General features: G+C 51.0%; 2 protein-coding genes across 2 annotated transcripts in view; one reads left to right on the forward strand and one right to left on the reverse strand.

Moving 5' to 3' along the window:
- SSR3 (signal sequence receptor subunit 3) lies at positions 1-2,956 on the forward strand. Its single transcript, XM_050308757.1, has 5 exons — positions 1-257; positions 985-1,111; positions 1,564-1,662; positions 1,786-1,917; positions 2,449-2,956. The coding sequence occupies exons 1-5, from the start codon at positions 119-121 to the stop codon at positions 2,513-2,515; spliced, it is 564 nt and encodes a 187-aa protein (XP_050164714.1). The 5' UTR covers positions 1-118; the 3' UTR covers positions 2,516-2,956.
- Positions 2,957-5,235: 2,279 nt separating this feature from the next.
- Positions 5,236-16,999, reverse strand: part of KCNAB1 (potassium voltage-gated channel subfamily A regulatory beta subunit 1) — a 41,735-nt gene continuing 29,971 nt past the window's right edge. Inside the window, exons 6-14 of the mRNA XM_050308755.1 lie at positions 16,565-16,609; positions 16,379-16,422; positions 14,308-14,394; positions 10,581-10,666; positions 9,999-10,119; positions 9,190-9,284; positions 7,859-7,979; positions 7,163-7,251; positions 5,236-6,631 (exon numbers count right to left, since the gene is read on the reverse strand). Coding sequence (XP_050164712.1) covers positions 6,542-6,631; positions 7,163-7,251; positions 7,859-7,979; positions 9,190-9,284; positions 9,999-10,119; positions 10,581-10,666; positions 14,308-14,394; positions 16,379-16,422; positions 16,565-16,609 — 778 coding nt within the window. The 3' untranslated portion in view covers positions 5,236-6,541. The remainder of the gene's footprint in view (positions 6,632-7,162; positions 7,252-7,858; positions 7,980-9,189; positions 9,285-9,998; positions 10,120-10,580; positions 10,667-14,307; positions 14,395-16,378; positions 16,423-16,564; positions 16,610-16,999) is intronic.

A 16,999-nucleotide genomic window follows, 5' to 3' on the forward strand; every position in this document is an offset into this window, starting at 1 on the left:
GGCGCTGGGGCCGGGCTCGGCCCGCGCTCCGGAAGCTCTTTGAGCCGGTGCCGGTCCCGCCCCTGCCGCGTGTGCTGCCCCCGGAGCCGCCCCGAGCGCCCACGGTGCCGCTCCCGCCATGGCTCCCAAGGGCGGCCCCGGCGGCCGCCAGCAGTCCGAGGAGGACCTGCTCCTGCAGGACTTCAGCCGCAACCTCTCGGCCAAGTCCTCCGCGCTCTTCTTCGGCAACGCCTTCATCGTGTCCGCCATCCCCATCTGTGAGCCGGGGTGGGGGGGACGGGGCTGGCGGCGGCCGGGAGGGCAGCGGCGGGTCCCGGGGGGAGCAGGAGGCGCTGGGAAGGGGATCAGCGGCCCCCGAGGGGATCGGCAGCACCTGGGGGGGCAGGAGGCGCTGGGAAGGGGATCGGCAGGTTCTGAAGGGGACCGGTGGCCCCTGAGGGGATCAGGGACTCCCCAGCGCCCGCCGCGGGCTCTGTCCCGCTGCCGCTCCGAGCCCCGCTCCGAGCCCACCCCGGCGGGATTGCTGCCCTCGGAGCCCACCCTGGGTGGGATTGTTGCCCTCGGAGCCCACCCCGGCGGGATTGTTGCCCTCGGAGCCCACCCTGGGTGGGATTGTTGCCCTCGGAGCCCACCCCGGCGGGATTGTTGCCCTCGGAGCCCACCCTGGGTGGGATTGCCCCGCTCCGTTCCATGCGGGGTCCGTTCCGTGCGGGTTTGGGGCCCATCCCGTGAGGGCGGGCGGGCCCCATCCCTGACGTGTCCCTGCGGCGCTGCCTCGGCCCGGCCTCACGGAGCTCTCATTTCTCCCTTCCGAGTGTTCCTAACGCAGCCCCAGCGCTCCAGGGGTGTTGCGGGAACTGGGTTTGGGCTGGCGGAGAACCGTGCCGAATTACAGAGCTCGTGCCCTGTGTGCTGCTCCTGGAAAAAAAAAATGCTCCTACGTTTTGAAGCCACTCAAAACATGATTTTTTTTCTTCTTTGAAGGGCTCTATTGGAGGATATGGCACATGGATCTTGTTCAGTCCGCAGTCCTGTACAGCGTGATGACCCTCATCAGTACCTATCTGGTGGCTTTTGCGTATAAGAACGTCAAGTTTGTCCTCAAACACAAGTAAGTTGGGTGGCTGTTGGAACTGGAATTTATTATTTAATAATTTAACAGAACCAGCGTCTACAACTTAATTTTTTTTATGAATAAGAATGCCTGAAATGTTACTCCAAAATCTGTTTTACACAGAAATATTTCCTAGTTGGTTTTTGTTGTCACTTGTAATTATGGAGTAGCCTAGTCTTGTCAGCTAAGAGTACAGTGAAATAACAGAACTACCATCGTGCTCAGTGGGTATTGCCATAAATTAAATTTAAATTAAATTACTGATTATATCAAAATTATATTACTTATAGCAGTTTGATTATTACTTGTCCCTTCAACTTGACGAAACTGTTTGGTGTCCTGACTCCATTTTATTCTTCACTGTAAATAAAACTTCCTCTAATCCCAGGGTTTAGCTGTGGGGGTTTTAATTAGTTTTTGGAGTTGTACATGAGTGGTGTTGCTTACAGGGTAGCCCAGAAAAGAGAGGATGCTGTTTCCAAGGAAGTGACTCGCAAGCTGTCCGAGGCGGACAACAGGAAGATGTCCCGTAAGGAGAAGGATGAAAGGTGATCTCTTTGTCCTCTTCCTTCTCTCCTTCGTTGTACTGCTGCCTTAAATGTCCTTAAGGACATTTAAATCAGATACACTGATTTAAATATGCCTGAAATATTGTCTCTACTTGCTCCTAGAATCCTGTGGAAGAAAAATGAAGTTGCAGACTATGAAGCGACAACTTTTTCCATCTTCTACAACAACACCCTGTTCCTGGTGCTGGTCATCATCGCTTCGTTTTTCGTGCTCAAGAACTTCAACCCCACCGTGTATCCTTTGTGCCCTGGCTGAAAAGTAGAGTTTACAGAAAAACCCTTCCCAATCCCATCAGTGTGACATGAGGTGTTTTAAGGACATCACTCCAGAAATTCTCGTGGCTTTGCCACTTGAGCTGTAATTTTGGAATGAGGAGGCAGCTCATGAGTTTTTCCTGCAGAAACCCTCTGTCACTGTTGGTTGCCAGGTGCTCTTACCTTGCAGGTTGCTTTAGTTTCAGTAACTTCACAAGCAGAATCTTGTGTTCCTTAAGGAAATTGGTATTGCCAGTCAGGGCAGTTAATTCAGGATGTTCTGTAGTTAACTGTATTTGCAAAACAAGTTTTAAGAGAACAGGATAAACTCTATGAGTGTCTTAACTTTAAAGGTAAGTTCATGCCTTTGTTTTGAGCTGTAGTTGAGGTTACAGTATTTCACTTTTAAAACTGTAAAGACCATTCCTTCTTTTTCACAAAGCTTCTAGTAAATGTTCTGTACCAAAGAAGTATCTTGACAATTGTATGTCCTTAACCTGTTCCCTACAGAAACTATATTCTTTCTATAAGTGCTTCATCAGGACTGATCGCTCTGCTCTCCACAGGATCCAAGTAGACAAAAAACCCCACAGCAGTTTATTTCTGTGAGAGGCTTCAACTGCCATAAAAATGTTCAAGGGCAGAATAGGAATTTTTTTTTTTTTTTTGTATTATGAGCATAAGGGGGGGAGGGTTTGAATCCAAACTGATGGAATTATATTTACTTTTGGTATCTTTACATGGTATTACTCAAGACATGAATTAATGAATTTTTTTGCTTCAGGAAGGAAATGGGGTGTCAGCTGTGAGCAGGCACCTCTGTGAAGCTCCCCAGAGCTGTGATGGTTCTGCAGCCCACGGGCAGCTCCACAGGGGGACTGCCCAGCTGCACCCACAGCCCCACAGGGAGTTTGGGAGCAGCCTCAGAGCCAAACTCACCAATCAAAAAAGTGACAATCCACCGTTTATCAATGTAACTTGGGAAGTTGTAATAAAAAGGAGCTTTTTTTGCCATTTAGTTCCTTGTATTTCCATTCTTTAAAAAATGGGTATTTTCATGTGTAGGTTTGTTGGCTCATTCTACTTTCTCCTCCAAAGGAGGCTTTTCCTGTGTTCATTGGAAATACTCTTAATTTTTAAGTAACTTGTAGTCAGGACAAAACCCTAAACCTCCTAGAAAAACACTTTTGAAGTGATTTGAATATACTTTTTTTTTTCCATTCATCTCCAAAATTGCAAATAAATAAAAAGCCCTGCCAGTTTCCTTGCCCAGCTTAGCAGCAATGCTTTAGCTGGCTTCTTGTAATGGGTTTATCAGACAATCCTGTCCCTTATTTTCTTGCTATCACTGAAGCAGCTGTTCTGTTAAATGCCAAACTCAACTGCTGTTATTGGAATTCTAGTGCAGAAGTCACAGATCCTGCCATTACAGTCTCGGGATCTGTAGGGGAGAAGGAGAAAGCTCATAATCAGATTTATTGTAACAATTACTCTGCTAATCTTCACTTCAATGAGATTTATGGAAAATAAAGTAAAATGAAGAGTCTGGAGAGCAGGAGACAGAAAGGGCTCTATTTCTGACAAATAACCAGTCATAAAACAATTCCTACTTACCCGGTGCCTGCTGACTGACTGTTTATCACACCTGTCAGCATCCTTTGGGACTGGGAGGTCTTCAGTCCTAACCCTCCCCTGCATCGTTTCCTCTTCCTTTGCTTCCCGATATGAACCGTTCTGTTTATCCAAACCATGGGAACTCCCGTGGCTGTGGTGCACTTTCAGAGCTGCCCTGGAAATCACTTCTCTGGTCAGGCATTTAACACTTCAACTTGATTGTTCCCCCTCAAAATGTGTGGATTTTTCTTTATCACTCGTGCCTGGTCGTTCACCTCTGGAAGGAGACATTCCCTAGGAGACACCCAGGCTGGTGCCTGCCTCGCACCATTGTCCTGTCCTTGACTTACCACTTACTGTAAAGGATACAATGGCTGTATTTTAGGCAGTTCAGCACTCACAAACCGAATTTGTGCCAAGCCTCTACACCCAGGCAGAGCCCAGCAGGAGGCCAGGCTGGCAGCTCTGCAAGCACCAGGGGTGGATGGGGCTGGGTTTTGCTTCGTTCCTCCCAAAGCACCCAGTCCTTAAATTGGACATTTGAACAAACACCACCACCAATACACTCCTTGCACCACCAGGGCAGGTGACAGGTGTGTCCTCCAGAAAACCTGCTGGCTGGAGCAGTGCTTGGAAGCAGCACTTTCTTCTGCTATTACTGTCACCTCACTGAGTCTTTTATTAACAGCTTTTCATCCTACTGTAGGGGTTTTTTTTTGGTATTAGCAGTTGCTGAGGCCCAGAGTGAGGAGAGGGAACATTGAGCACTGACAGCCTGAAACAAAAGCAGGTGGGTGGGGGGGGTGGGTTGTGTGCTGCAAAAAACCCTCATCTTGGGCCTGCTCAGAAAAGTTTGGGGCTGTCTTTTTTTTGTTACTTGCATTTTTGTCTGCTTTTGAGTTGTGTTTTTGGGTGGTGGTTGTTTTTTCCCCTTGCAATCCCCAATACAAGCTACAACAATATATATAAAATTCAATCTAATACACTGAAATTAGATTTCTTCAGTTGATGCTGAGAGTTAACCTCAAGCTGAACTGCTGCTTGGCCCCACATTGCCCTCAGAGTTTTAAGCTCTTGCTCCGAGTAGGGGACAATGCCATCTCCTTTTCAATTAAAAAAGTTGGGAATTAATCTATTTTTAATAAACTGCTGGATCCCCACGTACGTGCGAAGGGAAAGGGAGAACGTTAAATTGTACCTGCAGAGGGAGGGAAATTAGTCTGCTACTGGGAAGATAATTCTGTGAAATGAATAAAGCTGTTAACTGTGTGGTGGTCGAAGCCTTTGCAGCAATGAGCATCAGTTAACTGTCCCAGCTGATGATGCAGCGGGGGGGATGGTGGAAGGAGCAGTGGGGAGGGGACTGGGACTGGCCAGCCTGTGCCAGGGCCTGCCCACCCTCCCAGGGAAGGATTTCTCCCCAGTGTCCCACCTACCCCTGCCCTCCTTCAGCTCAAGGCCGTTACAGAATCACTCAGGTGTCTGTCCCAGGGGGTTGATTCCAGAGGTACCTCCGTCCCAGGTGTGCAGCCAGCCCAGGTCCCTCGTGTCCCTGCTCCGTGTCACCGGCCCTCCTGGGGACAGCAGCAGAGTGTCCCTGAGGAACAGCAGCTCCCCGTGTCCAGGGAGAGCACTGCTGGCTCCGGGCAGCTCTGGCAGTCAGTAACAGTCTGCAGGGGTAAATTAGATGCACAAAATGCTTTTATTGTGTCCAAGCAGGATCCATCAGACTGCAGGTCTCATATACAGCAGGAGTCATTTACACAGACCACAGCTTCGAATACAGGAGGAGACAACTCGGCACTGGGGGCTGCTCACCTGGCCCAGGTGAGCCCTGGGCTTGGGTCCAGAGTGCAAGGGTCCTACAAATACTGTACAGAGCTGTACCCCAGGAAGGACCTGAGAAATACAGGCTGAGATCATGGGAGTTGTACAGAGCAAATCCGGGGGAAAATACAACGTGGTTCTCCAGCTGGGTAAATTAATATGTACATCCTTGCTATCAGCTCCTGTAAATGCTCACAAAAATCTGTTTAAAATGTGTCTATGCATTTACTTATCCCCGATTCCAAAATAAAGCAGATGTAGCCTTTCAAAGTACGTACCTGATTTTTCCTGGTAGTTCTCAGCAGTTATTTATTATATATATATATATATTTATAAGTGTCTATATCCTTAAAAGCTCCTGAATATTGAAATTTGCAGTAGCTCTGTCTACAAGCAGGCAGAAGTAGAGGCAGGTTTCTATAGATGCAAAACCCAATATTTAATCATGGCTTTCTTGGTTTAAGGTTTATGGAGAAGTAGAATTTTGCAGAGAGCTGTTGGTTCAGTAACCTGACATGCGAGGTTGGGTTTCCTAACACTGCTCAGGGATGCTTCCCAGGAGCATCCACAGCTGGAGTAGCTGTACAGTTAGGAGCTGAACTAAGTTCTAACTGATTCTCTGTCTTACAGCTTTTATTCAGCTACAAACAAAACCTAAAGCTTATACTCAGCTTCTAAAAGCAACCAAAGTCTGAGCTTGCCCCTTCCACCTGTTAACCTGAAGAAACTTTAGAGTTGAGATTTCCCAAACGTGGTTTTATTAAAACCTGAAGTTGTATCTGGCTTTTCTTCATTGAAAAAATAGATCTGTACATCCTTCTTTAATTACCAAGTACCTGAAGGTTATAAATTAGTTTGTTTTTGTTTTTGTTTTTTTTTTGCTTTACAAGTGTTTCTCACAGCACAAGCATGAGGTGCAAAGTAAAAATTAATGAACTCGGTCGAAGGTAAGAAAAAATACAAGATTATTCCTGGTTAGAAGAGAGATCGACTGTGCTTTTTAGATTTCACTGCAGATTGGTAGCAAGAGCACACATCTCGAAGGGTCCAGTGACAGGAGACACCGAGCAGCAGGTGCTGAATGATTCTCATGCCCGGCTATTGGGTCGGGGCTGTACAGAGCACTTCTACACCATGCAGTGCAGGCAGCTCATGCAGTGCATTAGGATCTGTAGTCCTTCTTGCTGTAGGGCTTGTTTCCCAGGATATTGTCGATCTCGTTCACGATGTGGGACGTCATCTTTGGAAGGACCTGCGGGGAGAAGGCAGCCCGTGTTTAATCAAGGCTGTTCCAAATTTAAACCCAGAGTTTATCACATAACATTTCCTCTGGGGTTTTTGTGTGACAGATATTAAACATTCATCTAATAACTCTCTCCCTTAAAGGAGGAGCCACTGGAATGTCTTTACTCAGTGAGAGATTCATGGCAATGCCTCTGAACTTGCTGGGCTGCAGTGGGACATGAGCTGGTGCAAGGGCAGCATAGGGAGAGGAAGCTGATTGTGACAAAAAACAGATTAATTAAGGTGGGGGCAGGTGACATTTGGCAGCACAGAATCCATCACAACATGTCCTGGAATCGGGTCCCTTTCCCTTTCAGACACGTTAAACTTGCTGATGCCTCCATGGTGTCACTGGATACGTCCTGGTGACACCTAATTAAGGTGCATAAACAGAATTGCAGGACAAAATACTAAGTACTGGCACTACATTAAGAGAAGGAGGGTGCTGAGGTGTGGGGGTGTCACCCCCCAGGGAGGGGCCACCACCACCTGCACTTGCCTGGATGGCTCCGAGGTTCTCGATCAGCTGCTCCGGGTTGGAAGATCCCAGAAGGACAGAGCTGACACCCTCGTTCCTCAGGCACCATGCTGGAATAAAGGCACAAGGTCAGCAACAAGGTGGAGTGACGTGGCCTCACCCCAGAGCCTGAAGTGGGACAGAACCTCTGTTTGGGAACCACATCGTTCTCCTGTGTCTGTTGGCCCAGTGTGCTGAACTGTGGGGAGGGAGGTGGCTTCCAGGGGGGAGGGAGCAGAGAAACAGGCAGGCTGGACCCTGAGGAGGCCCAAAATACCCTGGCAGTCAGAGGGTCATGTTTATGCTGGAAATAATCTTATTTTATGTAATTGTTGCCCAGAGAAGCTGTGGCTGCCCCATGCCTGGGAGCGTCCAAGGCCAGGGTGGATGGAGCTTGTGGAACCTGGGCTGGTGGAAGGTGTCCCTGCCCATGGCAGGGGGTGGAATGAGTGATCTTTACACTCCCTTCCAACCCAAAACATTCCAGGACAAATAATCCCTTAAGCATTCAAATAATAAACCCATCTCTAGCTGCAGGCCCAGCCCAAGCCACCCTTAGCCCTGTGTGAAAGACGACCCATCTTTTCCTGCGCTGCCCTTCCCCAAACCATCCCTGAGGGCTGCACAGAGCAGGGGAGCAGCCCCAGAGCCCCCCGGGGTGCCCAGCCCGGCACCCACCGACAGCCAGCTGGGGCAGGGTGCACCCGAGGCGCTCGGCGATGGGCGACAGGTCCTTCAGCTTCCCCTGCTGCTTCCTGCCCTCCTCGCTGATGATCTTCTCCTTCAGCCACTGGTAGCACTGCAGACCAGGCACATTGCACTGCTGTCAGCTTCCATCTCCCAAAATGGAAACTTTAAGCCCATTTATAATGACAGACATATATATATATATATAGCATGCATATATAGAGATATACATCTATCTGTAATGGCACTTGAAAAGCCATGGCCAACCCAGGAGGTCATGGGGGCTGAATGACACAAAGTTCTGCTCCCCAAAGCAATCAGGACAGGACCAGAATGTCCCTGGATCTACATCAGCCTGGCTTTATGCAACTGATGGACTCACTCCAGAACCTGGAACCTCCTAACTTCTCTTTTTGGACCATTGAATCCCATCACAGAGCAGACAAAAAAAGTGAAATATTAGTCAGCTTGAAAAGATTTTGACTCAAACCCCTCCAAAAAAAAATTGTGAGGGAATATCTGATCTTGCTGAAGATTAAAACATTAATTAAAGCAAAGTGGGACTTCAGTTCTCCCAGCTCCAGACTTGGAGGTTGGTTGTGCTGCACTCTCAGCAATTTAATTTGGACTCTTCTCACCATCCACCTTCCCAATAGCCTTTACCAAGAGTTACTAATGCATTTTGGTTTGGAAAAAAAAAAAATGCAATGAAACAGCCCATTTCCTTTGAAAAGCACCAAACTGAGCAGAGCCAGCCCAGGGACAGCCGTCACTCTGCTGGCACTGCCACGCAGTGCTGGCTTTTGCCCGGCTGGAACAGAGGCCCAGATCCCATTTGGCTTGGGTTTTCCCCAAATCCATGACATTTTAGTGCTCTGCCGCCTTTCAAACCATTAAACCACATGTGCCAGGATCTGGGAGGAGACCCTGTAATCCCCAATAAGAATAAAAGGAGGGTAATAGTGGAGATTTCAGGATCTTTTCCGACCTTAATGATTCCATGATGGTTCCATGATTAACATCAGCCTAATAAGGAGCATGGAGCAGCACAGCCCCCCTGCCTTCTCCCTGGTGATGCCCACCCGTGGGTGTGGCAGCACCCAGTGTCCTGCAGCCCCCACCCTGCCCCCAGCCCCTGCCAGTGCCCAGCTCTGCGTGGGCACCCTGAGCGTGTTCTAACCCAGCTCCTCCTCACTCGCAGAGCGGTTGCCAGAGAAACCATCCATCGACACACAGCCCGGCCTTCTCCCAGGGAGCTCTTTCCCCTCTGTCATTCCCCTGCCCTCAGCAGGCAGCTCCTCTCTCACAGGCCCCAGGAATACCTTGAGGGAAGCCCTGGAGCTCTCTGGGACCCCGTTGCCGTATTTCCCTGAGATGATCCCGCAGGCCAGCGGAGACCACGTCATCGCTCCCACCCCTGCAGAGAGAACACAGCAGGGCACTTCAGGGCAGTGGGAGACATCAGAGCTGTACCACAACCAGGACTTCCAGTCAAAAAAAGAAATAAAAGCAAAACAATTTCTGCTTGTTTCTGCTGCCACTGGCAGCAACGTTCAGTCAGTGCTTCCAGGGAGATGCTGCTGTTGCCCTGAAGTATTTATTTAGATGATTAATATAATTAAAAAATAAAATAACTATTACTCCTTAATGCATCAGCAGCGTGTCCCTGGAAGACACTGACTGCCTTAATCATCCCAAAAGCCTCTTTCAGGAGCCTCCAGCAGCAAAGCACCTGAACTCCTGAGCAGGCATCTCCTCTGCCCTCCACCATCACATCCTTCCTGCTGGCAGGGGACCAGCTCCCTCCCCTGGTCCTCAGACACCTGGGAGAGGCACGAGGAGGTGCTGGTGGCTTTGGATACAGGGCAGAGGTGGCACTTTGATGGGCCACACAAGTCTGAGAGGAAGAAGCAGTCATGGCAATTAATACTTAATATATTTATTCACATACTATATTCATTTGTAATATTAAGTAATACTTCTTTACCAGAGCCACAGTGAACTGGTTTTTCTTTTAGGTCTTTAGGAAGATACCTATCTGTGTCCTGCTGCCATCTGGAGCCCCAGGTCACCCTGCTCTCTCTCTTTCTGGGGATGCACAAGCCAAAAGGCACAGCAGCCTCAGACTCACCAATTTTGTGATATAATTCTGGCAGCTGAACCTCCACTTTCTCCCTCTGGAACAGATGATACTCAGCCTGTTCACACACAGGGGGGATCATGTTGAACTGCCTGGCCACGGAGTAGGCTTCCTGGAGAGGAGAAACCAGCAGGAAAGGACTTCATTACCTGGAAATATCCTGCAGGACACACCAGCAACACTCCTTGGGACAACCAACTTCCCTTTAGCAAGGGGAAGGGGGGACCAGCAGGATGCTCCTGGAATCTCTTGGAATCCCAGACTGGTTTGGACTGGGAGGGACCTCGAAGCTCATGTTGTTCCACCCCCTGCCATGGGCAGGGACACCTCCCACTAGACCAGGCTGGCCACGAGCACTGATATCAGACCCCAAAGATACCTTGAATTCCCCGTGAATTCCATCAAACCAAAATGACAGAAACCCCAGTCGGACCAGCCAAGCCACCCAAACCCCCAGCTCAGCCCTCCTGTGATCAACACCGGGCTCTCTGTGAACAAGTTCCCACATTATTTGAGGGGCCAAGGTCCTGGCTGGAGTGAAACTCCCCCAGCATTTCCCCGGGCTGTCCTTACCATGATCTCCATGGCGCTCCAGCGGGACGTGCCCCAGTACATGGCCATGCCCTGGTTGATCACGTGCGTCATCGCCCGCACGATCTCTGCAGGGGGAGAAAAGCACGATGAGAAGTGCCCAGAGGCCACATTTACAGCACCAAATCCTCCCCAGGCCACTCACAGACTGCAAGAGTGCTGACAGTCCCGAGCAGTTCGCACTGAACACCAGCTCTGCTCTTTTCTTCTGCTCGAGCGTGGATGGAAAAGCATTTTCAGTGCAAATATGAAGACGTTGATCTCTCGCCTACCAGCACCTTAGCAGAGCATTTCTTTTAAAATTTAGCACAAGGGGGCAGCACAGTGGGAAAATAAACTACAGGATCAATTCATTTTAACGTTTGTTTCCTCAGAAGAATATATCTGGGTCTGCTTGATTTTACCAGGAGTACTGGGATGCTGGGGGTAAAACTGCAGAACTGGGTGGTTGAACCCCACTTCACCAAGGGCCCTGTCACCCTGGGGGTCACCTCTGCAAAGAACAGCACAGCTCCTCGTGCAGCACTGACGTGGCCCTCGCTGTTCTTTGGGAAGTTGGAAGCTTGCAAGGCTACACAGCAGGACAGGAGCTCTGATTGCCTCCCTCTGACCTCTGCTGAGCAGCCCTGCCTGTTCAGGTGGGGGGAAAACCCACCACAAAGCTCAGTTTGATGGAATCACGGGATGGTTTGCATTGGGAAGGATCTCAAAGCCCATCCAGTCTCAACCCCTGCCGTGGGCAGGGACATTTCCACCAGCCCAGGTTGCTCCAAGCCCCGTCCAGCCTGGCCTTGGACACTCCCAGGGATCCAGGGGCAGCCACAGCTGCTCCTTCCCACGGGAAAGTGGGAGGGAGCTGGTGCTCTCCACCTCCACCATTAACTCTGACCCCTCACAAACCCTCTGGGGGGCCGTGGGGCTGCCTGGAGGAGCCTGCCATGCCTGTAAATCCCCGTGCTCTCCTTCGGGTAAGGACCCCAGGCACGGCTGCCTCGAGATCAAGACGAGCTGCCTTTTATACCGTCAGGATTCTCGTCCTACTTAGGGAAGAGAAGAGAAGGATCTTGGCAGGCAGGAGATTACTCTGCCAGCCTGGGCCCTGGGTGAGATCCTGCTGCAGGCACCCAGGGGCAGCTCAGGATGGGCAAATCTCCATTTGGAACCTGCAGGGCTGGGCTTTGTTGGCCACAGGGACCTGCCCTAAACCCCAACACTAATCCACCGGTCTGAGGGAGTCAGGAAAAGGAAACAAAAATCCCAAACAACACTTTAGGTACCACTGAGACACGAAGGAAACTTCTATTTCGTTCCAAAACAAACTCATTTCACTGAAGTGTAAATATAGAACCATGGACTGATTGGGGTTGGAAGGGACCTTAAAGACCAGCTCGTTCCAACCCCCTGCCGTGGGCAGGGACACCTTCCCCCTGTGCAGGTACACAGGGCTCCAGGATACCCCAAACGAGCTATTTCCAGCTGCCCACCCAAATATTTCATTAAAAATCGTTTTTCACTTGCTACCCTCCCCAGCCTCAGCCTGTAAGTGATCCTCCCCTCCCTTGCTCCCTCCCTGTCAGCACCAGCTTCTCCCCGGGCTCAGTGTTCTATTTTTGCCCCACCACCATTTGGGAGCCTTGACAAACATTTCGTCACACGCCTCTTACACATCTCAGCCCAGGGTTGTTTTCATTTCTCCCACCTCTACTCCTTTCAAGAAAAACCCAAGTCAACTCAGAAAATACATGTACCTTCTTGTTTACAGAGCCTGCTCCCATGGGGATGGGATGTGGGAATAGCACATCCCTGGATCTCTTGGCCTGCCAGCTGCACACCCAAATGGCACCATTTAGGAATAGGAGATATTTTTTAAATTTAAATAAATGTTTCCAACCCCAGAAAACAGTCTCTGGCAGCATAATAATAATTCTGAAGTAGCTTGAAGTTCCCTGGTGGGAACGTTGTCCCCTTCCCTCCCTGCATTCCAGGGCTGTGACAGTGGGACCCCAGGACCCTCCTTCCCCCCAGCTGGAGCTGCACAGCTGGAAAAGCCACTTGGGGTGAAGAAAAACCATCTGCCTGCACAGCTGGGGGATCAGATCTTCAGCTTGGACAGGACTTGGAGCAGCCTGCTCTAGTGGAAGGTGTCCCTGCCCGTGGCAGAGGGGTTGGAACGAGAGGCACTTTAAGGTCCTTTCCAGCCCAAACCTCTCCCTGGTTTTGCTGTGGGAAGGGCACAGGCACGGAAGGTGCTGGAGCAGGGGTGTGAGCAGGGAAGGCAGCGCAGCCCTCCCCGCACGCGCCGGGGGGAGCAGCACCAGCAGATGGTTCAGCAGATGCTCTGGGATGGAAGTGGCTTAGTAGGTGAACCACAAAGAAGGCAGGAAGAACACGGGAAGAAGCTCCACAGCACCATTCACAACAAAAGTGTCCCATCCCTCACCCCGGCCCGGTCCCAGCAGGCTGCCCAGCCCGTGCCCGGCTGCCAAGGCCGCGCTGCCCGCGGGATCCACAGCGTCAGCTGGGAAATGCCTCCCACTGCCTGCCACACTGGCTGAGCACAGAGGTCACTCCTCCCTCCCAGACACGACTGTCATCTTCCTCGGCCTCAGCAGCGATGGAGGAACCTGTGCTGAATGCCCAGCCCAGTCCCTGAGCCCCCGGCTGCTGGCACTGCCCGGCACCCACGACCGTGCCAGTCCCTGAGCCCACGGCTGCTGGCACTGCCTGGCACCCACACCGTGCCAGTCCCTGAGCCCCGGCTGCTGGCACTGCCTGGCACCCATGCTGTGCCAGTCCCTGAGCCCCGGCTGCTGGCACTGCCCGGCACCCACGCTGTACCAGGGCCCATGGCCCCACCTTCCCCAGGGAATGGGTGTCACAGCTCCTGCAGCGAGCCAGGAGCTGCCAAGGGGCCTGCCAAGCTCCAGGTCTGTTTGATTTCCAAGTGCTCTCCACGGCAGCTCCCGCAGCCCGCAAGGCTTTCCTGCCGCCGTGTGTTGAGCTGGGAGGCTGATCTGCCACAGGGAGTGGCTGTGGTCACTCCAGAGGGGGGACAGGAGTGGGAATCCTGCCCATGAAACAGGGCACTGACCCCAAAGCACACTGCTGGAGGCTCCAGGGTGACTGGGCTATGCCCATGTGCCACACACACAGATTTGGTTATCAGTGACTGTGAAATGCAGCTGAAACACAAAGTCACAGATCCTGCAAGTCCCTCAACCCATCCCCTGATTTACCAGTCTGGATTTAACAAGGAACATTCCCCACCAGCCCAGCCCTGGGCAGAGCATCGCTGCTGGCTGTGCTGGCACACCCTGCTGTGTCCTGCCTTAAATCCAAACACAAACCCACTTCACCGGAGGGATTCAGGAAAAGGAAATAAAACCCCCAAATAACTGTTAAAGCCACTACTGGGACATAAAGGAAACTTTCATTTCCTTCCAAAACACATAAATACATTTCAATAAATATGGAATCATGGAATGGTTTGGGAAGGGACCTTAATTTAATTCCAAGCCCCTGCCATGGGCAGGGACAGCTTGCATGGACCAGGCATACACGGCTCCAGGACACCACAAATGAGATAGCTCATATTTAAACTGCCCCAATTGAATATTTAACTAAAAATTGGTTTTCCTTTCCTACCCTCCTCGGTGTCACCCCTAGGCCAGGATCAGGTGAAACAACTTTAAGCCAAGCTTGCACCCACCTTCCATGGGGGTGTTGTTGTCCGGCCGGTTGGCAAAGACCACGTCCACATATTCCAACTGCAGCCTCTGGAGAGAAGCCTTCAGCCCTGGGGATGGAGAGCAGAGACAAGACAGGCAGGGTCAGAGGGAGGCAGAGCTGGCAGCACAGAACAGAGCCAAAACGGGGCTAAAATAAGCTTGGTGTTATTTAAATACACATATTTTTAGGTATATACCCACAACCACCCAGGGTATGAGGGGGATGCTGAGTATCATTGTCCCATGTCACTGCAGCCAGATGAAGGAGAAAACACCAGTCTGGCCACTTGCAGGGCCCCCTCCTTCCACGAGAATTGGCTTTATTTTTGAATTCCCCTGAGGTCTGGGTTGAACAGCCCCCGGGTACTGTGTCCGTGACAGCTGCCAGGGACTGCGTTCTGTGCCCTGCTCCTGTCCTGAGATAATTTCATCTACATTTTGTCACAGAGCCTTTCTGGGCAAGTCCTTGCTCCAGCCCCAGCCCAAGATGGGTGGCCCCAGGGGGACACTGCAGGGATGCAGCCCCGGAGGGGAGGTTGATGCCTCGTGATGAGCAGCTGAAGCACCAGGCTGGGTTTTCCCCTGTCAGGGTGGGCTGTGCCCACCAACACTGAGCAAAGGGCAGAGGGAGTTTGGCAGAGCAAGTCAAGGCACTTTGCAGCTCAGTCCATAACTGTCCATGCTTTGACAGCCTCTCTGGGAGGATCTGATGGGAGATGGCATTGAAGCCCTACAGATATAGATATCTATGTGTGTATGAGAGAGGGAGAGAGAGGAGAGATGGGCATTTTACCCATCTCAAAATTCAGCAAACATTTCCAGCCTCCTCTATTTTGACTCATTCTTCATGAACATTCAGAAAAACATTTTGTTCTTGGGAAGATTTATAGCAAATAAGTGTTAGAAATCCTCCTCTCTCTCACGCACACAGACATATATATATATACAGACATATATATATGTGTATAAAATAGCTAACATTGACCTTAACGTCACTTGCTCTGTGTTCTCTGAAGTTAATCCAACTGCTGTCAGGGTTTTTCCATCATTTCATGAAGCAGCTCCACAAGGAATGGGAAATTGGGTGGGTTTGGAGCACCTGTGGCACAGCTGCCCTTTCCCTGAGCACCTCTGGGTCCGGTGCCAGCACCTCACAGGGGGTTATTCAAATCAAAACTCAACAAAATGCTGCCAAAAACCTTTCTCCAGCACTGCCTTAGTCTGAAAGCCACGTCCTAATGTAGCTGAATCCTGCAAGCACTTGATGGTGAAAACTTCCCAGGGCAATCCCAGGAGTATGGAGAACTGACCACGCTCCAGGGATGTTCCTAATCAGGATCAGGAAGGAGGAGGAGGATGGCAGGAGCCAAACCTGCACCCCAGGCAGGGGCTGCTCTGCTTTGGGCCGTGCTCATCCCACCTGAGCTGCCTGGGACAGCACCTGCCAGGGGAGATGGGGGCCAGTGACATCCCAGGAGAGGGTGGGTGGTACCAACACAGGCACAATGTTTGTCATATAACCCACATGTTCCACGTGTCCATAAGGCAGGGAAAGGCAGCACATGGCATCGCTGGGCACGGCTGGAGGGAGCCAGGGGAGGGGTGTACAACAAAACTGGGCACCTGAGGAGAAACAGCCCTGAAGGCAAACCTCAGCCGTGCCAGCCAGGGCCTGGCACCCCTCCAGAGGCTGTTTCTGCAGGCTGACATCACGCCCACATCCCCACCCTCATCCCTCCTGCTCGTGTCCTGTCGCTGAGAAGAGCTGGGGGTGTCCTGGGAGCAGCTTCCAACAGCAATTCCCAAAGCTCACCGAGCAGGGGGGCTGAGGGGAGGCTGGCAGTGCAAGTCATTTGCTCCCACTTCTTGAAAAAGGCCAAAATAATCCTTGGGTGCATTCTGGGCACTTCACAGCCGAGTCTGGGAGCTGCCCACGTGGGGTTGGGTGGGTTGGTTGCCCACTCTGGGATCAGACAGCCCTGGCTGACAGGCTCTAGCTGGGTGCATCCCACCCCAAAAGGACAGCCAGACCCCACCCTGGAACACACCCACCTTCAATGATGTGTTTCCTTGAAAGGCCTCTCTCCGTTTCAGCTCTGCGAGGGAAAAAAGGGAACAGGCTGTGAGGGACCAGAGGTGCCAACAGCTGGGCAGCATTGACTTGGACTCTGACTTAAACAGCCCCAAAATCAGAATCACACACTGGGTTGGGCTGGAAGGGACCTTAAAGACACTTACTTTCCACCCCAGTACAGCTTTGTTGTTATGACCAGACTGGACCTCCTGTAAACAAAGCAGAAAGAAATATTATTATTAGTTAAAAATAATATAAATAACCAAGCAGGATGCTGCCCATCAACAGCTCCTGAAATCTAGGAACAGGATTTCTGCTGGCAGCACTTAAACAGGAAAGAGCAGGATTGAACCACTGAGGAGACACCAGTGCTGATCTGGGGGGAATTAGCTCTGAAATGAGGGAACTTTGGCAGTCCCTGAGCAAACAGGAGCTCCATTTGTGTCAGTGAATGGCACCACTGTGCACAGGGAGCTGCTCCTCAGCCACGTGCTTTGAGCAGCAGAGGGGATCCAAGCTTTAGCTTTCTTAGAAGATGGAAAGTGAAGAATCCTGGAGGCATTTTGGCAAAATGTATATTCATAAATATTTAGGACATG

The sequence above is a fragment of the Myiozetetes cayanensis genome, unplaced genomic scaffold (genome assembly GCF_022539395.1).
Source record: "Myiozetetes cayanensis isolate MyiCay16 unplaced genomic scaffold, myiCay2020 scf13, whole genome shotgun sequence".
Taxonomy (NCBI): domain Eukaryota; kingdom Metazoa; phylum Chordata; class Aves; order Passeriformes; family Tyrannidae; genus Myiozetetes; species Myiozetetes cayanensis.